At 52.6% G+C, this 23,105-nt stretch overlaps 1 protein-coding gene across 1 annotated transcript; it reads right to left on the bottom strand.

Moving 5' to 3' along the window:
* Window positions 1–1,019: 1,019 nt before the first annotated feature.
* On the bottom strand, window positions 1,020–22,598 carry LOC311363368 (protein bicaudal D homolog 1-like; the record flags this gene model as incomplete). Its single annotated transcript, XM_084483314.1, is given in 13 exon segments — window positions 1,020–2,124; window positions 2,753–2,904; window positions 3,163–3,357; window positions 5,019–5,409; window positions 6,092–6,270; window positions 6,730–7,251; window positions 8,558–8,633; window positions 8,635–8,713; window positions 8,716–8,726; window positions 9,278–9,585; window positions 10,773–10,925; window positions 11,729–11,941; window positions 22,380–22,598. Coding segments are annotated over 13 exon segments (3,603 nt in total).
* Between the last annotated feature and the right edge of the window lie 507 nt (window positions 22,599–23,105).

Genomic DNA, 23,105 nt, shown 5'->3' on the forward strand with positions numbered 1-23,105 from the left:
AACGGTGTGAGCCATCAGTCCATCCGGCCCATGAATCTGAGGATTGATTTGATTGTAGTTTGGATGAGGACTGTCTTGGTTATGTACAGCCTTTCAATATTTTACTATTTAGTAATTTAGCAGTCACTTCTGTCCAAATCCCCACACATAGACGTCAGACACACGTAATCAAAGAGCAGAAAAGCATCGGGTCTTTGGCTTAAGAGTAGACTGCAAACATTGGGCTTCGAACTGAGAACCTTCGGCTGGAAGTCCCCCCCCCTTTGCCCTTAAACCAATCAAAATCAAATCCACCAATCAAGCTTTTTCCTGGATGTACTCGTGGTTCTTTCTGCCTCGACCCCCCCACAAGTCCCCTCGTTCGTAGCAGTGACATCACAACAACGCTCATGGCGTCTCCACAAACGACAACACAAAGATGACCTCATCCAAAGGCTTTGGATGATTATTTGGTTAATTGTCATGTGTTCGTATGATCGCGTGTTCCGCATTCAAAAGAGAGTGAGTATTATACTAGAGATGGAATGGAGTAACATGTCAAGTGTCGTGAAGTGAGTTTAAAACAACAACGGTTGGAACCTTTTGAGTGTAGATCACTTCATGCATATGTGACGTTCAGCCCGGGGGGGGGGCAGAACCAAGAGCTCATACTATAAAAACACTCTTTAAAAAGTCTCTGTGACCGTCCTGTAGACTAATCAACAGTCTCAGAAACAGAAACAGAAAGAAGGCGGGGCCACTTGTGCTCCTCTTGTCAAATCCCTGAGCAAAGTCACTGAACATTCAAACCCCATTGGTCAAGGCTTAGGCACAGGAAACAGGAAAAGGGAAACCACTGTGTTCCACCTCTCTGTGATCCCCATTCTCTCCATCTGCCCGGCGACAGAACAAGAAGGATGATGGGAGTTGTAGTGTCCGCGTTGAGTCAGTGTTTAGTGTGCAGTCAAAGTTAAAGGGGGGGAAGGGGGAAAAGGGTCTGCAGGAGTTTAGTGTGTGTGTGTGTGGGGGGGGGGGGGGCGTCAGTGCCGGGGCTGATGGGAGCTGTAGTAGCGCGGGTAGAGAGGGCTGTAGCTAGAGGAGTGGTTGTAGGAGGAAGGGGAGGACCTGTTCGCACTGGAAGAGGCGTAGGAGGGGCCCCCGTACGCCGAGGAGTAACCGTAGGAGGAGGCCGGGGAGTGGAAGGAGGAGTAAGGGGAGGAGAAGGACGGCGTGTAGCGGGCCGACGGCCGCGACAGAGTGGACAGCGGCCGCGCCCGCGGGGCGGAGCTCCACGTGGAGCGCCGGCCGGACGGCAGCGGGGAGCGGTACGGGGAGGGGGAGGCGGAGCTCGGCTGGGCGGAGCTCGGCTGGGCGGGCCTAGTCAGGGCGGAGGCGGAGCCGGCGCCGGCGGGGGAGGGGGAGGGGGAGGGGAAGGAGGGCGACAACGAGACCTGGGGGCCGTCGGGGGCGTGCTCCCTGGAGAGGAGGCCGCGGGACGGGTTGGCGGGGGAGACGCTGAGGCTGAAGCTGCGGGCGTCGACCACCACCGTCCGCAAGCCCAGGGTCCACGGGGAGTGGGGGGGCAGCCTCAGCGTGGGCGTGGGCGTGGGCACGGAGTGCGGCGTCCAGGCCGACGAAAAGGCGTGCGTCTCCAGGGACGGCGGGCTCCCGAGGCGCCGGGGGCCCGGGGGCTGCAGGGGCGAGGGCGGCCCGGGGGGGGGGGCGGCACCGGGGGAGGTCGGGGGGGAGGCGAGGCCCGAGGCAAGAGCTGTAGCGGCCGGACCCACGAACGAGGGGCTACGGGTCAGGACGTGGGCCTTGTCAAAACCCGCCGAGGTGGGGCTGACTAGGGTGGAGGGGGGCAGGCTACAGGGGCCCCCCGGGGTGGTCGTCGCGGGGCCCCGGGTCAGGCCCGCGGACAGGGGACTTACTTTGGGTGCGGTGGCCCGGGCGCGGCCGGGCTTGGCCCCGCGGCCGCCACGGTGGGTCTGCTCCTGGTCGAAGGCCAGGTCCTCCAGCCGCTGGGTCAGCGCCAGCTTCTGCTGGATGGCCATCCTCAGGAGGGAGTTGAGGGTCTTCTTCTCGTCCTCGGCCGCCGCCAGCTGCCGCTGCATCTCGTCCAGCTGGGTCATGTACTCGTCACACCTGGAGGGCGGGGGGGGGGGTTTACCAACCAGCCAACCGACTAGACTCCTCTCCACCAGACATTGGTTCTATCTGGGGGGTGAAGATCTGATGAAGATTAACTTTTAACTTACTTTTTTGGTATGGGGCTGTCCTGGCTAGGACACTGGTTCTATCTGGTTCTATCTGGTACGTGGTGGACCTAGGACACTGGTTCTATCTGGTTCTATCTGGTACGTGGTGGACCTAGGGCACTGGTTCTATCTGGTTCTATCTGGTACGTGGTGGACCTAGGGCACTGGTTCTATCTGGTTCTATCTGGTACGTGGTGGACCTAGGACACTGGTTCTATCTGGAGGTTGTGGTCCTACTGGATAATAGGACAGGGTGGTTCTCTCTGGTATGGGGTTGTACAGGCTAGGACACGGTGGTTCTATCTGGTTCTGTCTGGTTCTGTCTGGTGTGTGGTGGTCCTGGCTAGGACACGGTGGTTCTATCTAGTTCTATCTGGTTCTGTCTGGTGTGTGGTGGTCCCTGCTAGGACACGGTGGTTCTATCTAGTTCTATCTGGTTCTGTCTGGTGTGTGGTGGTCCCTGCTAGGACACGGTGGTTCTCTGTGGAGATCAGGGTTAGGTTAGGTCCGCTGACCTGGTGGCGAACATGGATCTGAGAGAGGAGAAGGTGGCGGCGTCCTCCTTCAGGGCCTTGAGCTCGTTCCTCAGCTTGGTCATGGTGTTGGTCACCATGGACTTCTCCGCCTCGTACTTGCCCTTCAGGTTGGCCAGCGCCACCTCCGCCGTCTGCAGGAGGTGGAGACGAAAAACACAGACAAGAGGAACAGAGCAACACACACGTCAGACGTCTGACGCACTTCCCTTTGGGTTACGGAGCAGACACTCTTCAGCTGAAGGGATGTCAGATGCAGGTCATTAAAGAGAATCCTCTCCTCCCCCTCCTGCTCCTCCCCCTCCTCCCTCCCCCTCCGCTCCGCCTCCTCCCCCTCCTCCCTCTCCCCCTCCGCTCCGCCTCCTCCCCCTCCTCCCCCTCCTCCCCCTCACCTGTTTGTTGGCCTTCAGGACCAGCCTGAGCGTGGCGATCTGCTCCCTCTTGGTGCTCAGCAGGGACTTGACCTTCAGGATCTCCTCCAGGCAGCTCTCCTTGTCCTTGTCCAGCAGCGGGGCCAGCTCCCGGGCCGCCGCCCGCTGCCGGGACAGCAGCAGGGAGCGGTCCACCGCCCGCTGGAGGTGCTTCACCTGGGGGAGAGAGAGAGAGAGACTAAGGGGCCATCCACACGGAGACGCTTTTTGGTTTAAACGCAGATGTTTTGCATCGTTTTGGCCGATCGTCCAAACGAATCCTGTAAACGCATCGCATGCAAACGGACTTTTCTGAAACCTGGTCCCAGGGTGAATAAATTCACAAACGCAGCCCTTGAGTGTTCGTCTGGACGGCCAATACGCATACTTGCGTTTCGATGATGTCATCGCCACACCCCTCGAGCCACCTCTTGTAACCTGTGACGACGTCTCATAACAACAACAATGGCCGACTACATGCTCGTGTTCCTGCTGGAGAAGATATTGTGCCTATTAGGGTTACTATCGCAAAATTAGTGGTGGGCATAGATTAATTTTTTTAATCTAGATTAATCTAGATTAATCTTGGAATTAATCTAGAGGGCGGCGGCGTTGACGGCAGACGGCTGGTACGCGTCCGCCTACCGCCGTACCAAGGCGGGCAGCTCGGAGGAAGATTTGGATTATTACAACAACAACAACAACACCAACTATTTCGACGCTCTGATGTTACGATCAACCCAAAACGTGTCATAGCTCACCCAAGTTGTTTCTATTATCATTGCTACATTGTCTCCAGCATATGGCGCGATTATGGACAGTATATTTTATTAAACACTCAGCTTCTGGTTAGTTCAACTTTGAGAATAGATTAACGGCGATATTTTTTTTATCGCCCGATAAGAGTCTCGTGTTAACGCAGCACGTTAACGCCGATAACGGCCCACCACTACGCAAAATATTATGCTCCTGTGCCACCACGCGGAGCAAAAAAGACTGATGGACAACCACATAAGCCACATTTTACAAACAAACAACAGCCATGCGTGCGCCAATTGAGACGATCAAAAGGGTTGCGTTTTATTACTTGAGTGACCGTTTCCGGTGAATTTCTAAAACTAAAACAGCGCCACCTATACGCCTGGAACATGAAGTAGCGTGTTGAGTCGTATTGAGATGGGTCCGTGTGGACGCAAATGTTCTTGATACGATGCCAGGGAAAACGGGGAAAAAAAAGATCGTTTTGGTACGTGTGGACTTGGCCTAAGGTAATGGAGGAGGCAGAGCAAAGGCTCTAGACCTGCTGTCTAAATAAGGTACTCTACTGTGACCACTCTGTGACTTCAGAGAGCTTCTACTTTACAGGTGTGTGAATGGACACTCTCTCCACCTTCCATGTCACTATAGGGGTCGACTTTGGGGTCGGTTTGTGATCAGCAAAATCACCATCACACCTTCAACAGGGGCCCTTTAAGACGGTTCAGTGTTTTAAAGTGTTTTAAAACCTTTAAAACGGTCCAGTGTTTTAAAGTGTTTTAAAACCTTTAAAACGGTCCAGTGTCTTAAAGTGTTTTAAAACCTTTAAAACGGTCCAGTGTTTTAAAGTGTTTTAAACCTCCTCAACGGTCCAGTGTCTTAAAGTGTTTTAAAACCTTTAAAACGGTCCAGTGTTTTAAAGTGTTTTAAAACCTTTAAGACGGTCCAGTGTTTTAAAGTGTTTTAAACCTCCTCAACGGTCCAGTGTTTTAAAGTGTTTTAAACCTCCTCAACGGTCCAGTGTTTCAGGGGCCCCAGTGTTCAGGGGGCCCCAGTGTCCCCGGGGGCCCGGGGCTTCGTACCTGGTCCCTGATGATGGCGTTCAGGTTGTAGATGTTCAGCGGCTCCCTGCGGAGCTCGCCGGCGGGCTCCAGGGCGGGGGAGGAGGAGGATGACGACGATGAAGAGGCACTGACGCTGGGCGAGCGGGTGGGCGGGGTGTGGGGCCCGGGGCTCCGCTGGGAGGCGGGGGGGTGGCCGTGGGGGGCGTCCCTCCGCGGGCCCTCCCCCCCGGACGGCGGCGGCGGCTCTTTGGACGGGGACTGGGAGGGGCTCCGCGACTCCCCGGGGCTGGCGGTCGCCGCGGCGACGGCGGCCAGGCGGCGGGCCAGGCGGGGGGTGAGCAGCACGCGGCTCTCGTCCGCCGACAGGGCCTTGAGGCCCGCGGCGAGACCCCTCAGACCCCGGCCCTGCCTGGGAGGGGGGTCGGTGAATAACGCCATATGTTATAGCTACTAAATATGAACACATGAAACAGACGCTGGTGGACGAGTGAGGGAGGGACCGCCCGGGATGCAGAGGTACAGGTAGAGAAAGTAGAGGAGACTAGGAGAGGGTGGGAGTAAGGTAGGGAGGAAGGGTAGAGGACAGTATTGGCTGACAGAGTACAGAGTGGTGTCATCTGCGTACAAAGACACAATGGCCCGGTCTCCAGAGGACAGAGGAGAGGATAGGAGAGGATATAGAGGAGATAAGAGGATAGAAGAGTCAGGTAGAGGAGAGTAGAGTAGAGTCAGGTAGAGTAGAGTAGAGTAGAGTAGAGTAGAGTCAGGTAGAGTAGAGTAGAGTAGAGTCAGGTAGAGTAGAGTAGAGCAGAGTAGAGTCAGGTAGAGTAGAGTAGAGTCAGGTAGAGTAGAGTAGAGTAGAGTCAGGTAGAGTAGAGTAGAGCAGAGTAGAGTCAGGGAGAGTAGAGTAGAGGCAGGTAGAGTAGAGTAGAGCAGAGTAGAGTCAGGGAGAGTAGAGTAGAGGCAGGTAGAGGAGAGGAGGGTAGAGGATACAGTAGAGTAGAGTCAGGTAGAGTAGAGTAGAGGCAGGTAGAGGGACCAGGAGGTTTTGGCCTAACTTCCTAAACGCTGTATACCGGGTGAAGGCCCACCTGTAGTAGTCCAGCATGACGCGGTTGGGAGTCTCGTTGTTGCACAGGCAGACGTGGTGGTACAGCTGGGCCAGCTCCTCGCTCAGCGTCACCAGCTCGTCCTGAGCCGCGTTCAGCGCCCCCTGGCCCTCCGTCACCTGACCCTGGGCCGCACGCAGGTCTGACTCCAGACCCTTCACCTGGGGGGGAGGGGGGGGGGGGGAGAAGAGTTGATAGGGTGGGAGGAGAGGAGTGGTAGGGAGGAGCGGACCAAGGGGAGGGGAGGAGTCAAGGGAAGGGATAAGGAGGAGATGAGAGAGGAGATGAGGGGCAGGGAGAGATGAGAGAGAGAAGAGAGCAGTAATGTAATTGTAATAAAGTAGAGTGGGGGGGGCAAAATAGAGTGGTAGGAGGATTATGGAGTGGAGGTGGTGTAGGGTAGAGTAGAGCGGGAGGTGGGGGTGAGGATGGTGGAGGGGAGGAGAGGGGAGGAGAGAACAGAGTAGTTGAATGGGGAGGAGAGGAGAGGGGGGGGGGCAGCGGTAGAGTACAGTGCAGCAACAGAAGGACAGGTCAGGTGTTTACATGCACGGACACCGGTCCAAGCAGAGATCACCACTTCAAAGCTACTGATGTGTGGCGTGGTGTTGATGGATCACCTTGTCTCGCCCCTCCCGACAGCTCATCTCCAGACGGGCCACCTGCTCCTCCATCTCTCTGACCGAAGGCCCCTCCCTCGCCTTCTCCTCCCCCGCCGCCGCCGCCGCCCGCTCCCTTATCATCTGCAGCTCCGCCTTCAGCTCCACCACCTCCGTCACCGCCACCCGGTACTTACACTGCAGGATGTCCAGCCCCGGCGTCTGGTACGCAAACACGTGACACCGGCTGCCCCTCCTCTCCCCGTCCCTGTCGCCCTCTTCGTCTTCGTCGTCCGGCGCCTCCTTCTCCTCCTCCCCCCCCTCCTCCTGTTCCGACTGGGCCTCCCCGTGGAGCTGGGAGTCCGAGTCGGAGGAGGCCCCCCGGGCGAGCTGGGCCCCGCGGCGCAGGCGGCGCAGCACAGTGACCTTCTGGCTGAGCCGGAGGGCCCTGTCGTGCTGCTCGTCCAGGGCACCCTGCGTGTGCTGCAGCTGGGTCTGGGACTCCTGCAGGCGGCTGATGAGGGACAGGTTATCCCGTTCCACCTGCAGGGGGCGACAGAGGGGCGGGATGGGAGAAAGCAGAATGACTCCACACATCTTGATGCACATTTCAACTGCTGTCCGACATAGAACCGTGACATGGCGGTGAGTTACAGAAACCCTGGATGGGGAAGCACAGCGTCGGACCTCATGAATGAAGGTTTGTCTTTGTACGAGACCTAGAGAACGTACAGACCTAGTTTTGGCCCAACACACATTTATTTAAAACATTGACAAATATCGACAAATCGCTATTTTCAATTTGTGTCACTGACAAATTGTTAATTTTCTGGCATCAGACAACCACAAACACATTGTTTGAGTGTGTGTGTGTGTGCATGCATGTGTTTGTTGTGTGGATATAGCTGTGTGTTGTACAGACAGTTGTTGTAGATCTATCTTGAGAGGAGGAGGGTGCAGAGAACGAGACAGAGCCAGGCTGAGAGCTCCGTCTGCACAGACTTTATTTATCCTCTTCTTTCATCCATTTCATTCCTTTTATCGTCCTGGGCTGGGAACCGGTTCCGTCTGGTGTTGTAGTTTATGTTTACGCCCTGCTGTGTTTCTAACGGTGTCCGTCTGTCTGCGTTCCTCTGGGTCTGATTCTATCACGTGAAGCACTTTGTAACTTTGGTTGTGAAAAGTACTGCATTGAAACATTGGGTTTCATAATTGTTTTTACAAGAAGCACATGATTTATTATTCACCCGTTCTACTGAGTGAAAGTTAACTCTTGAGAAGTGGAGAGGAGGGGGCGTTATCGTTTAAAATGGCTGAACGGAGACAACAGTATCCCTCGACGCGAGCCAAGCTGCGAGCGGTCGATAGGCTACTGTGTCAGCCGGGTTATAAATAAGCTCTTCCTGCATTCTAACCAATCAGATAAGAGAGAGAAGAAAGGCTGAGAAAAGATGGGATTACATCTGGTAGGGACTGCAGCATCTAGGTGTATCGCACACACTCCCTCTCTCCCTCACTCCCTCACTCACTCCCTCACTCACTCACTCATTCACTCACTTACTCACTCACTCTCCTTCACTCCCACACACACACACACACACACACACTGCTTTCTGATGTGTTGTTAGTTGTGGTGATAGTTTATCATTATGTGGTGAATTAAGGATAGGGTGGGGGTGGAGATTATTGGATGGTATCATTTTTTAACAATTTCAATGTACATGAATGCATTCATGTCAACATGATAAGTTCAGTTCAGACATTCCACTGGAAGTGAAAACCTTTCAACTTTATCGGCACCACCGACTATTAGAGCATGACAGAGCTATCCGATTGGATGGAGACTCACCTGTATCAGCTGCTGCCTGAGCTTCTGCATCTCCGGCAGGTTGATCTCAGAGAAGAGGTCAGGCCCCACCCCTCCATCTTACGCCCGCCCCCCGGCACTCCCCATTGGCCCGGTGTACAGACCCGACATTTGGCCCCACCCCTATTGCCCCCTGAGATGTCCATTACACCTGCGATGGAAGAAATGGAAAGAGCATTAAGACCAGACAAGTTAGTTAATGTATCACCATTTAAACACAAAGGCCACTACATTTAAAGAGGGTTAGCCCTAACCCTAACCCTAACCCTTTAAAAGAGAACCTGACAGAGAATCAATAAAATACAATGATTCTCAAGAGAATTGTTAAACCTAAAAAATATGAGTTTGTTAATAAAGTTGCATTTATATTTACATTTAGGGCATTTAGCAGATGCTTTTATACAAAGCAACTTACAACAAGTACATGTCGGTACAGTAAGGATGTTCAAGGAACCAAGTGCCCAGCACTAAAAGTCACTAGGTTAATCCATTCCCCGTATGCAACAAAGAAAGCCAGGATAAGATGCTACACAGTGCTAAGTACTATTGTTAAGTGCAAGGACGAACAACATAAGTGCGTTAGAGACGAGTGTGGGGGGGTGGGGGGGTAAGGGAGCAGATACCCAGTGCAGACCTGCACATGTCCAATTCCATTCGAAACCTCATCAGCTTCGCTTCTGATTGTGGCTCAGAGGAACCCACCTGGAGGCGGGGTCTTCGGAGGTGGGCGAGAGCAGGGCGGTGGGCGTGGCGGTGCCGCTGGGCGGGGCGGAGGTGAAGGCCAGGTGGGCGCTGCCCGTGTAGGCCACGTCGCACATGCTGAGGTGGTGCACCAGCTCCTTGCGGAGGTGGACCTTCTGCTCGCGCTCGTTCTTCAGCGAGTCCAGCGCCTCCTCCAGCTGCGCCTGGGAGATGTCCTTCAGCCGCAGCGCCTCCTCCAGCTGGCTGTTCAGCAGCTCCGTCTCCTCCACCAGCACCTTGATCTCGTGCTTCAGCCCCTCATACTCCACCTGGGGGGGGGGGGGGGTGAGGGAGGAAGGGAGGGCGGTGAGGGAGGGGTGAGAGTAGGGGAGGAGAAGGAAGGGACAGAGGGGTGAGAGGAAGGGGAGGAGATGAGAGGAGGAAGGGAGGGAGTAGGGAGGAGATGAGAGGAGGCGAGGGGATGAGAGAAGGAGAGGAGAGGAGGGGAGAGGGAGGGAGGGAGGATAGGGGGGAGGGGAGGAAGGGGTGAGACAGTAGATGGATGAAAAGTGAGAGGGGTGAGGAGAAGTGAGAGGGATAGGTGGAGGGGTATGAGAGGGAGGGATGGAGAGAGAAGGGGGTAATGGTAGCATTTAGCAGTGAGAGCTAGCATCCTGAAGTGGTGCCTCGCCCCTCCCTGCCTGCTAATGACCGTCCTCTGCATCCCGGTAAATGATACCAACACATCATCACTCAACATCATTTATGGAGGAGTTATTTTAGTCCACATGGACAGAATGGATCCAGTGTTCAGGGTATTTTAAGGTGTGTGTGTGTGTGATGCATTCTTTATTTGTCGACCTGTGTGATGTTACTAAAATAAGATCTGTTTACTTATTCACGATATGCAACCTTCTGACCCACCATCACACAAACCCCCCCCCCGCCCAACCTGTCCCTAAATACTTCTACTTCACTACTAGTATTTAGCAGACGTTGTTATCCAAAGCCAGAGACTTCTAGTGAATTAATGTCTCAAGGTGGGCAGAAATCAAGGAGTGGAAGCCGGATCCCTTGGTTTGTGGGTCGTACTTGTATACTCACAACAGAACAGGAACTAGAATAACACGTTAGCAAAGCTAACGTCCATGCTAGAAGGTTCCGTATTCCCACCAAACCCGAATGCCTAATGCCGAATCTTAGACACAACATAACCACACACGCACTTTGTTCAGTCTGAATCAGAACGCTCTCTTTGTGCTTTTGGTTTCATGGTTGAGCCCTATAGGCAGAAGCAAGGCCAGTGGTTGGACTTAGAATGGGAAAGTCGTGAATCATGTAGAGTTAAACATGACTGTGAAGTTAATAAACTAAGTTCTTCAAAAGACACGAGTGCTTCAGTTGTTCGACGTAGTATCTATGATGTGATTGGGTGGGCAGAGCTCCGCCCACAGCTCTGCCTGGGCCCCCTGAGGTGCGGGGGGGGGGAGGGGGGGGGGGCGGTGGAGGTCAGCACCTGGTTCTGCTTGAGCGTGGACACCAGCTTCTGCAGGGAGATGTTCTCCTCCTCCAGCTCCGTGTAGTCCTGCAGGAGACGCGCCTCCCGGAACTTGTACTCCCTGATCTCCTCCCGCATCCGGCTCCTCTGCAGCTCCAGCATCTCGTTACTCTGAGGAGGAGGAGGAGGAGGAGGAGGAGGAGGAGGAGGAGCAGGAGGAGGAGGAGGAGGAGGAGCAGGAGGAGGAGGAGGGGGAGGGGGAGGGGAGGAGAGGAGGGAGGGGAGGAGGAGGAGAGGAGGGAGGGGGTGGAGATGATGGAGCAGTATGGGTGAAAAGAGGAGGAGGAGAGGAGGGAAGGAGTTGGGAGGGGGGAGAGGGGAGGACAGAGGAGGGGGATGGGTGTGTGAGAGGAGGAGAGGAGGAGAGGGGAGAGGAGTGGGGGTTGAGAAGAACAGGAGGGCGGAGGAGAGGGAGGAGGAGAGATGAGAGGAGATTGGACGATTAGAGGATAGTGGAGGAGTGGGGAGCGACAAGGAGAGAACAGAGGAAAAAAAGGACGCAGGTCGAGACGTTGATATCCACTTTAGCTCTATTTTACCAGCACCAGAACAACGTTACAAGCTACACTGGTACAGTTGCCATAGAGCACCCCTTAAGGCATGGGAATAACAATGCAGACTATCCATTGCATACAAAGCAATAGGGTCATTACATTACGTTAGTGTCATGCTCCGCCTCCTCAGGTTCCTCATCCTGCTCCCCGTGTTCCTCCCCATGTTCCTCCTCTCGTGTCTCCTCCCCATGGTCCACCCCCCGCACCCCCCCCCTACCTCTCGTGTCTCCTCCCCATGGTCCACCCCCCCCACCCCCCCCTACCTCTCATGTCTCCTCCCCATGGTCCACCCCCCCCCACCCCCCCCCCTACCTCTCGTGTCTCCTCCCCATGGTCCACCCCCCCCCACCCCCCCCCTACCTCTCGTGTCTCCTGCAGCAGCCCCCCCAGGTGCTGGCTGTCGGCCTGGGCGCCGCTGGCGGTGGTGCGGCAGTGCTTCAGCTCGGCCTGCAGCTCCAGCAGACGGCCCATGTAGTAGGCCTCCTTGGTGGCCGACTCCTGCAGCAGCGTGGCCTCGTTGCTCTCCCCGTCCTCCGCCACCTTGCGCTGGGTGGAGTAGGCCTGGCCGAACGCCTGCGCGAGCAGCGGGGAGAGAGAGGGGAGCTGGTCACAGTCAAGGGGTCTTCTGGAGGTCAGAGGTCGTGGTCGTGATGTAGGGTGATGTCATGGGATAAGGTATGGATCATCCCATGAGCTTATGAAAAACGATGTAGTATTTTAGTCTAAGTATGATAACATACAGTCCCGACAGACGTGGATTAGGAAAGAGATATTAATATGTAAGTTGTGATATTGAACTCTGTTTTTGTCTTAATTGATGTCATCATCGTTATGTTTTGCAGAATTGTGACCCCATCCCTCTTCACTACTACTAATACTATCACTTCTTCTAGTACTAGTGGTACCACTATGTCAAGTACTACTAGCACTGATGCTACTACCACTATCACGACTAGTTGTACTACTACAGATATTAATAAAGAAATGTACTACTACTATCACTCCTACTACTTACACTACGACAACAAGGGTGCACTTTGAAAAAGTCCTTGCGGGCAAAACGCACACACACCCACATTTGGGTTTTATCAGAGGAAACCCAAATGTGGCCCTGCTCCAGAGCAGGGAGGGGTTCTGCTACCCAGAGCCCCCAGCCCGGGGGAGGGGGGGGGGGGAGTTGGCTGCACCCCCAACCCAGCGGGACCAGCTGCTCTGTGGTCTCTCTCTCTCTCCCTCGTTCTCTCTCTCTCTCTCTCTCGTTCTCCCTCTCGTTCTCCCTCTCGTTCTCTCTCGTTCTCTCTCTCTCTCTCGTTCTCTCTCTCTCTCTGTCCCTCGTTCTCTCTCTCTCTCTCTCTCTCTCTCTCTCTCTCTCTCTCTCTCTCTCTCTCTCTCTCGTAGTGTTTATAATGCATTAACCTTGTCCTCATCTCATCTCATGGTCGAATGTGTGTTATTGGTGACCAAGAGGGTGGGACTTCGGACCATCTTTCAGAGGAAGTGATGAGTCTAGGAGCAAGAGAGAGGGCGGGACATCTGAGCATGTTTCAGAGGAAGTGATGAGTCTAGGAGCGAGAGAGAGGGCGGGACTTCTGATAGAAGGATGTCCGTCTCCACTTCCTGTTTTGGATATCATCAAATTCTTCATCAAAAACATGTATATGTATTCCTTTGTCTCTGTTGTTCTCATTGCTCCAGAGACGGGGAAAAGAAAAGGAAAGCTCATAAAGAAAGGGAAATGGCGTCGCACTAGACTAGGATAACACTAAAATGGAAGAACCGATCGCCAGGCTTCTTGTAGGCATCCTTGAGCAAGAGGGCTCACCCATCCCTGACGACTTAGACAGTCTCTTTCTGTCACTCTAATCCCAGCTGTAGTGCATCGATGCTTATCCTACACCCCGTTGTAGCCACTAAAAATATTTCTAAATATTTTTGAGTTCCTCTTGAAAGCCATTAGGAGCGAAGGACTGAGTGTTTCCTGTGGTTCATCGTCTGCAAGATAGAGACGTGAACAGACAGGAAGAACACACACACACACACACACACACACACACCGTACACACATACACACATACACACACACACACACACACACACACACACGCACACACACACACACACACACACACACATAGAGGCACATACACACACACACACACACACACACACACTGTATACATATACCGTACACACACACACACACAGACACAGACACAGACACACACACACACACACACACACACACACACACACAAACTGCCATCAAAAAATCAACCAGCACCCAGAAGGTGTCCAAACACCATTTCAGCACCAAGGAGAGGGAAGATCTGAGCCATCTGGGAGCCAGACGCAGACACTGGCCTGTTTGAGAGGAGACGGGACAGAATGACCCCTCTGGGATTGATTCGTTATGTCTGCCCCCAAGAACAGCTCTGAGCCGTGTCCCGCTCACCCCCTGACCTCTAACCTCTTCTCACACACTTAACACCTGTTTCCAGGACAACATGCGTACAACACAACTCACACACCCGGAGGAACACGCACAAGCAGGGTTTATTCACAACACCAACCCTCCCATGGTAGTGATGTAATCCTCTCTCCCCCTCTCTCTCGCCCTCTCTCTTTTCCATTGTGTTTTTCTCCCTTTTGTTTGCCTGTCCCCTGGTTTTCAGACAGGCACACTGCTGGCATACTAATGGGGCCTTCCTGGAGAGTTCCCAGGAGAACTGCCCATCGATCACTTCCTGGGGGAGAGATTCCATCACGTCCTGGTTGAGGCGTGACGTCGGAACAAGTTCCCCCATTGTAACAAAAGATACATAAATAAACATTATAAAGGCTGGTGGAAGGGGGCCTACACACACACACACACAAACCAACATACACAAATAGAGGTGCACACACACACACACACACACACACACACACACACATAGAGGCACACACAAATAGAGAGACACACACACACACACACACATACACACACACACACACACACAAACCAACATACACAAATAGAGGCGCACACACACACACACACACACACACATAGAGGCACACACAAATAGAGACACACACACACACACACACTGGCTATTAGCTAAAGGTTAGTGTGTGTATCCTTCTCTCTCCTACTGGGAGAGCCGTCACTAACTGACTGGCTTCTCTTGCTCAGGACATATCCTATAGGATGAAGAAACAGACCATAATAACCACTATTACTGCAATTACTACAACTACGATTAGTACTACTACCACTACTACTACCACTACCACTAATATCACTATGACTACTACATTGTTCTAAGCCTCACTTCTAGGCCTGGGCGATATGGCTGAAAGACATATCACGATATAACTTGATCATATTGATCGATATCGATAACTATTGATTATTTTAATGACCTTAAAAGACTAATAATTACCATGCTGGATTTAAACTGTTCTGTTTAACACTTAGTATGACCTTGCACTGTTCTTCGTTGATAAATACTCCAATGTCGATACTACAATGAAAAACACTCAGATATTGTAAATAAGTATGGAACCGTGTTTGTGTAACAAAACCAGCTGCTAGATTCAGTGGTCCGGTCTCTTATCGATATATATTGAACATGTTTTATATTGATATTGATCAAAAGTCTATCACGATACGATAAGTTATTGTTTTATTGCCCAGGCCTACTCACTTCGCTTCGTGGCTTTGGACAAAAGGGTCTGCTGTGTGTATAATGTACACGATAATATCAATCATCCCATAAAAACAGGAGGCTCATAGACCAGGCAGACCGATGGTGAGCTGGTAGGTGATGTAACCCGGGGCGTCTGTCATAATGCAGAGCAGAGGTTCAGTCACATGACCCACACTGTAACTGGACCCAGGGAGGCTGAGGAGGAGGCTCCTTTGGGAGGGCAGAGTGTACGCGGCGGCACTGTTCATCACAACACCGTGATGTAGCTCATTGTCTCTCCGGCGGACGCCTGGTCAGTAAGCTAACATCTAGTGATCGCCCATTCATGGTTTTAGCCGACCGGAGACCTGACAGACTACCCCCCCGTTACGATTACTTTCATGTTTTGCTCTGCAGTAAAACCAACCGACCGCGGCCTCTTTGGTGAGATGATGATGGTTTAGTGGATATCTCCGGCTCTATGCTGGAACGGGGGGCGTACCTCATTACCCCCGGAGCCCCACCCTGCCCATTCCCCCCGGCGCACTCCGGGGAGATGCTCAAATGATGTCTTGATGGTCCTAATAAAGACAGCTCTCTCTCTCTCTCTCTCTCTCTCTCTCTCTCTCTCTCTCTCTCTCTCTCTCTCTCTCTCTCTCTCTCTCTCTCTCTCTCTCTCTCTCTCTCTCTCTCTCTCTCTCTCTCCTTATTTCGCATTCTAGTAGTCTGGGCCTTTGCTCTGCCTCCTCCATTTCCTGATTGATATTCTCTCTCTCTCTCTCGCTCGCTCACTCACCCTCTCTTTCGACCCCTAGAGTCTCCTTAAGTGTTATATTTGCTGCTATTGCATTCTCTTAAACCAGGGATTATGGATGGGAGGGAGATAGAGAGGTAGATAAACATACAGTATACATACACTCTCTCTAAAGAGAGGGGAGACAGAGGGAGAGAGGGAGACAGGAGGAGAGAGGGAGACAGGAGGAGAGAGGGAGCATTGTCCGATGGAGTAAAGGAAGGAGGTGAGAGTGATGGAGAGGTGGAGAGGGGCAGAAGGTACAAAGGCAGAGAGTAGAGAGAGAAAAGAGAGTGTATAGAGAGAGAGAGAGAGAGAGAGAGAGAGGAGTGGGTGAGGGAGGTGAGAGAGTGATGAACAGAACAAAGGGGGAGATGAAAGAAGGATAAAGGAGGGAAGAGAGAGAGAGGGGGAAAAAGAGAGGCAGGGAGAGAGAGAGAGAGAGAGAGAGAGAGAGATGGAGAGATGGATAGCTCGAGGAGCAGACAGGCATGCAGGGGGGAGGGGGGGGTGGGGGGGGGTGGGGGGGAGAAGGCTATAATCACATTTAAAAGATCTTTCTACCGTTCCCTCTGCACCCAACCTTTGTTCTATTTCATTTAACTTCCTCACTCATTCAATCCCTCCATCCCTCCATCCCTTCATCCCTCGCTATGCATTAGTGGTTTCCATCCCTCCAGGACATCTGGTGAAAATGTACGGAGCAACAACAACCACAGAAACCCTCATTTAGACCTAGTCGTTTATTGTATTGATTGTAAATCATCTGAAAGGCATCTAACGATTCCCCTCATTAAGAATCTATCTATCTGAGGGCCGGGTGCTGATTATGGTGAGCCAACCGAAGGGTCGTGTGTTCGATCCCTAGCGTCCGCAGCTTTACCTGTAGGCACCCTTAAGATGCCCTGACCCCCTTAGCTTAACCTTTAAGACACACATCTGAATTCACTGTCACATTCACTTTGGAGACAAACATCTAAATGACCAAGAAGTCGATGGTTAAACGTGCTGTAGGGAAGATTAAGAGATCAAGAGAAAGTCATAGAGAGAGGGCCGAAAGAGAGAGAAGGAACTTTGAAACTTTGAGACTTTGAAACTACAACCAGAGCTGTACCCTACCACTCGGTTTCTCCCCTCCCTCCCTCTCGTCACCATTAAGGTGCGTTTAATTTCACACACTTGTGATCGCCAACAATGGACAGATGCCCTGATTGGTCTAAAATCAGAAATTGGCTCAGACAGCAGGAACAACCCACTCAGGACAGATATCCTCACAGCACATTTCAGTCACGGTTGACGGATGGCAGGACCATCTCTGACTAATTGCACACAATTAACAGCTTTTAAATCATAATACATGTACAGCACCTTTTAATATCTCTAAATGATTGCATGGCCTGGTGTGTGTAATTCACTCGCTTAGGTTAGAAAAGAGAGGAGACATTGAATCATGGACTACGGGTTAATTGCTGCACTCATCAGGACAAATAATGGACGGATGTAGGAATGTTGGTTATGGAGGGAGATGATTTATGTTGCAGGGAACAACCATGACCTCATATTTGATCAATAATTCACAATCCTTTTCACTGTGTGTGTGTGTGTGTGTTGTGTGAGTGCCTGCATGCATCTGTGCCCATGTGTGTTTACACACATGTGCGTGCGTCTGTACTGTTGTTGCAAATGCCTCCAATGTGGATGTGCTTACAGCAGCATACACACGTCCTGTTCTGCGTACACCACGGCGCTAAGTGCTTGTGTACATGAACTCTGGACTGGCTCGTGATTTAAGGCCGACAGGCCGACGTGCGGAACACACCGTCCAGCGACCAGGGAGAGTGCTGGGGAGGTCCTGATTCCAGCTAGCTTCAGGAGGGACCTGCTGGGCATCTAGAACCCTGCAGAGCCCTAAGTGTACCACCAGGTGTGTGATGTCTTATTCTAGCATACTCCATACTGTATTACGTCTATCATATTTAGTTATATCGATCAGGCTGCACTATTACTTTACACAGAGGTGTCCTCGTATAGTCAAAACACAGGCCTAATTCTGGGTCTGCTCCTCAGGGTGGTAGAGTTAGTCTCCACCCGTGCCCTGGTACATAAAAGCAGCAGACAAATAATTTGTGTCATTAGTAAAAACCTGTCTTCATCCTATGATGTGAAAAAGGTGTATTATGTCATCATACATCCGGGAAGACCCTCCCGCTGACTCCTCTCTACGGGTAACTTTAAATGACTCGATATAAGGGTGAATCAACACCACAGCCGAAGGTAATACAGGGCGCTCTGAAGATCCATGCGTCCCTTCAGCCTCAGAGAGGAGGCTGAGCGGTCGAGGGCTTCTGGTGTCTGGTGGAATCACACAGCTTGTCCCCCTCTCAGAGATGACAGGGGAAGCGATCGGAACAAAGTCCCACGTCCTGGCAGCAGGACACTCGCCAGCCTTCTGAACGTTGCACACTGGCTTAGAGAGATGGTGGGAGGGTGTCCGATGGCAACGTCCGGCTCAGACGGAGGCGTTCCATTGGCTGTCGCGGTCTGTGTGTCGTCACAGTGTGGAGATACAACATTCCAGGGGGACGGTACCCTTGCTGTGTTTCTACTTTTAGACTTCGTCTGCAACGCACACACTGCATTTTTAATTGCGGTTTGTCAAACCAGCTGGTCCTATCCAACGATGTGCCCCCTCTCCCCCTCTCCCTCCCCCGTTCCCTTCCCCCTCCTCCCTCCCCTGGCTGCTCCCTGGGTTAGACACTCTGGGCAACCCATAAAATACAAAGGCTGGACATGTAGGTTAGTGTTATACTGCTACGGGCGGAGGCCCAAGCTGGGAAGTAGTACTCGTCTCTACGCAGTATTCACATTCAGATTTACAACTCAGAAAATCTGCATTTATGTCACAAATGTCAAGAAGATTTTGCGTTGAGGACATAAATTGTTGCAAATCAAGGCCACCCTAGTTCCCAGCACCGCCATCATCATCATCATCATCATCATCATCACCACCATCTTCATCATCATCATAGTCTTCATCTTCCTCATCATTGTCCCCACTGTGGCCGACACTCAAACAAGAGATCAAAGCGGCGAATCCATCTGATGAACTCTATAGCAGAGTAGAGGTAATTAGATTTAAGCCATATTTAGATCTTTGCTGTACAGTGTGACCTTTTGCAATCAACCGGCATCTATTAAACCTGTCGCTCAACGTCTCCCACTTAGCTAATGACCGCGGCGCGTATGTTTTCCGTCCTGGCAGCTCCTCCTTGTGTCCTCGTTAAAAGACCACTTTTTATCATCTTCAGATTTTTCTATTCATAGAATACCCTTCCCTTCCGGTCAAGGTTGACAGGTTCGATGTACAATAAATACAGTGAACTGACGAGCTGGCTGTGATACGCAGAGAGACCTCCAGTGAATTCTGATCCATGTCATCAAGGACCGGGAGAATGCTCAGGGATCTGACCCAGAACCTTCTGGATCAGCAGCCACCAGACCTATCCTCCCCTTACTGGCAACGTCTGTACTGACGACAGACCGGAGAACCACTCCTACACCACCTCCACCCACACGAGGTGCACCAATTCGGCTTAGCTTAGGAGGTACAGCGAGTTGACTTGTAACCGGAAGGTTACAAGCTCCCCCTAGCTGAGTGTCAAGACACCTCACCATAACTGCTCCTGACGAGCTGGCCGCCGTCTGTGTGTGAATGAATGAACCGCTGTAGGTCGCTTTGGATAAAAGTGTCTGCTTAAAGCCGTGAATATAACGTAACCACCTCCTGCTCACGGTCGCCATGACGGCACAAATGACGGGCCCCCCTCCCCCTCCAAAGTAATGTGGTCCTTTAAAATGGGATGGCGCTAGAAGCGGTGGACCCCCGCAGAGCCACGTTACAGAGCCAATCGATGCTATTGAGTCAGCTGCGACGGAATCTCACTGAAATACAACCGCACATTATATGGTAGTGTGTCTGTCTGTTTGTGTGTGTGTGTGTGTGTGTGTGTGTGTGTGTGTGTGTGTGTACGTGTGCATCTGTGTGTCTGTGCAGGGGGGAGGAGGGCAGATATGAATTATGGATAGATAAAGGAGTGTGTGTGTGTGTGTGTGTGTGTGGGGGGGGGGGGCTCATGTGGGGAAGTAGTGATAGCCCTTTTATTGACGATAAGGCGAGACATGTCATTGGAAAGTCGGGAACTGTTTTCAACAGAGAGGAGGAAGATTTCATTTGTTTTCCCCACTCTTGCACACACACACACACACACACACACACACACACACTGCAATGCAAACTGACCTTCAGTAAAAGAAAAATGCCTGGTCAGCCTCGTCTGTTTTCCGGGCAAACCGGTAAAAACGCGCTGCCACAGGTGAGGAGGGGCCGAGCTGTCCTTTGGCTCTGACAGATTGATTACATGGCACACAAGTGCAGTTCATTAGCAAGGGGTCGATGGCCGGGGGCAGAGCCAATCAAATCCCTCTTCCACATCGACATGAGACACCGTCATTATGGCCGAGGCGCTCCCCGTGTGTGAGCAACACCCGACCCGTTTCCTACACGCCCATAACGGAACCTGGAACCCGAAAGACGCTGTATATCTTGAACCTTTTATCTTTAGCCTCGAGTAAGACCGTGAGAGAGCATGGATCCTAAGCATGGGTGAGCCCAGTGGGGAGTCGAACCCTCAACCCTGGCAGAGCTAATGCCTTGCTCTGCTCAGCAGACACACAGGAGCTCTCAGTACGCTAACAACACACACTCAAAGACAGCTGTGTTATAAACCGCGAGCCCTAATGAATCCGAGGTGCAGAGGATACTGTCATGCTGGCTTGATTGTTCTTAATGTGTTTCTGACTTTTCTCATGCTGGTGTCCTTCCTCTAGTGTCCGGTCCCCCCCACAGAGTGTCCTGCCCTGCCCAGGGGCCCCCCACATCTGAGTGGTTTTCGGGTGGTGTTTGACCCCCGTCTCCTGTTGTAGCTAGACACCACACACTGGTGGTGTGTGTGCACAGAGCACATCCTGTCTGACAAAGTGTGGTTTGGATATTGAAAGAATGTGGACGGGGGATTGTAGCATGTTTGCCTTGACAGCAAACCGGGGGGAGCCCAGGTTTCAAGCACTTTTCCAGTGGCAATAATCATTGGAATAATCATTCAAGCAATAGGATAAGTGTGTGATCTTCAGGTATCACTCGTTAGTGGTCGGAGCTGTATTACCTCACCATTGGCCCATCGTTGACGCTTGATTGCTAAATATGGACTTGAAAGCTGATCAGCCATCTGTTCATGTTCCTTCCTATGGCAATGGTTGTCTTTTGTATTACTGCTGAAATCCAAATGCCTTCTACGCAGTCCCGTTTCATGACCGATTACACCCTCAAATAGACGTACCTCCTCACCGCTCATGGTGTTCGTTGGTTCACTCCTCCACCCACCATGTTGTGTGTCTGTGTTTGCCCCTTGAGGTTCACCCAGAGAGCATCCACCCTAAGAGCTCAGGTCCTCCCCAGATGCTTTCGTAAGACGACTCCATTCTCGTCTCGTGAAGTTGAAGTTCTCTTCCATAGGACCTGCTCTTCCTCCCACCAGCTCAGGACCCCTGACTCAAACCTGACCTCCACTCTTGGGGAGTTGAGCACCCCAAAACACCATCAGCACCATCAACACCATAAACACCACCAACACCACAGCGTGTCCGACTCTGTCCCCACCTATCTGGACTCAGGAGGGTCCGAGAAACTTTCTGCAGGTTATTCCCACAAGGTCTAAGTTCCACGCTGCATACTTGTGCCTCACCGTACCCATCTCTAACCACCACGTGTGCATTGTGTTAATCCAACACAACAACTAGCACATTATATCTCCACTAGTCACTACCACAGGTTGACAAAGTAAAGCAAGAACATTGTGTGTCTTTCAAGTCCCAAAATGTTGCGGTGGGGTCTGTTGGTGAAATGTTCAACGCCCTCACCCTCATGACAACATCGGCTGCTGTTTGTGCATGCTCAAGGGACTAACCTCAACGCTAGACCTAGAGTGTTCCGAGGTGTGAGAACACCGGACGGCACGCGGAGGTGATTTGCTGCATAGCATCATGTTACTACCAGCCCCTCCCTGCAGCCTCCGGACACAAAGATCTGCCCCGGGATCCTAGCGCTTCTGTTTTGGTACCTAACCCCCCCCCCACACACACACACACACACGTACACGCACACGCACGCGCACACGCACGCGCGCACACACACACACACACACACACACACACACACACACACACACACACACACACACACACCTGCCGAACAGAAGCGCTCAAGTCTGAACTCCCTCCGACTTTGCAGCCTCCCTTTGTCCGCGTGTCGACCTCTCTCCATCATCCCTCCACTCTCTCTCTCACCCTCAACCAATCACAACCACCACCTCTGCAGGTAGACTTTATCACTGTATATAATCACTCTACCGCTAATAATGACGGATGATGAACAGCCACCAGTAGGGAACCACCAGACCGTGCATACACGGGCACGCCGCCGGGGTCTCACCTCCTGCAGTTGCTCCAGCTCCTGGCGGAGAGCCTCCTGCTCGGCCTCCAGGTCCGCGTACTGCTGCTTCAGGGTCTGGTTCTCCTCCAGGACCACCAGACCGCACTCGGCGGCGCGGATCTTCTCGCGGTTCGCCTCCGCCAACTCCCGCGTCAGCCGCTCCACCTCGGCCCGGTACTGGTCCACCCCGGCCTCCCCGGAGCCCCCGCCGGCCGCCATCGCCCCTCTCTCCCTGGGCCCCCCGCCGTGTCTCCCCTCTCCTCCCCCCGTGTCTCTCCCTGCGTCGGATGAGCAGAGAGCCGCCCCGGAGGTGGACAGTGAACCCACCACTCCCCCCTGACAGTAAAACCCTACAATGGTGGAAAAAAAACCTAAACAACAGCTATGTGTGTGTCCTCCAGAGATCCTGTGATATCCTCAAAGTGTCGCCATCATCGACATCGTATCTCCCGTCGTGTTCTCCATCCGATGGTTCGAACAGCCTAGTACGCAGCATCTCAGCCCCGGTCTCGGTCTCATCGTCTGGGGTTTTAACTTGGATCTCGGTCTTGATTTCTGCTTATTCACCGGCGCCAGGACGCCATCTCTTCTTATAGCCGCGGAGCAGAGTGCCCATCGCTCCCATCCTCTGGTGACGTCGACCCGCTGCTGGCTGTGGACGGTGGCCGTCTCTCCCCCATCGCCCTCCCTTCTGCGCGTCTCACCTGCCGTCCGCCCGGCATCACT

This window comes from Micromesistius poutassou (genome assembly GCF_964030765.1).
Source record: "Micromesistius poutassou genome assembly, chromosome: 18".
NCBI classification, from domain to species: Eukaryota; Metazoa; Chordata; class Actinopteri; order Gadiformes; family Gadidae; genus Micromesistius; species Micromesistius poutassou.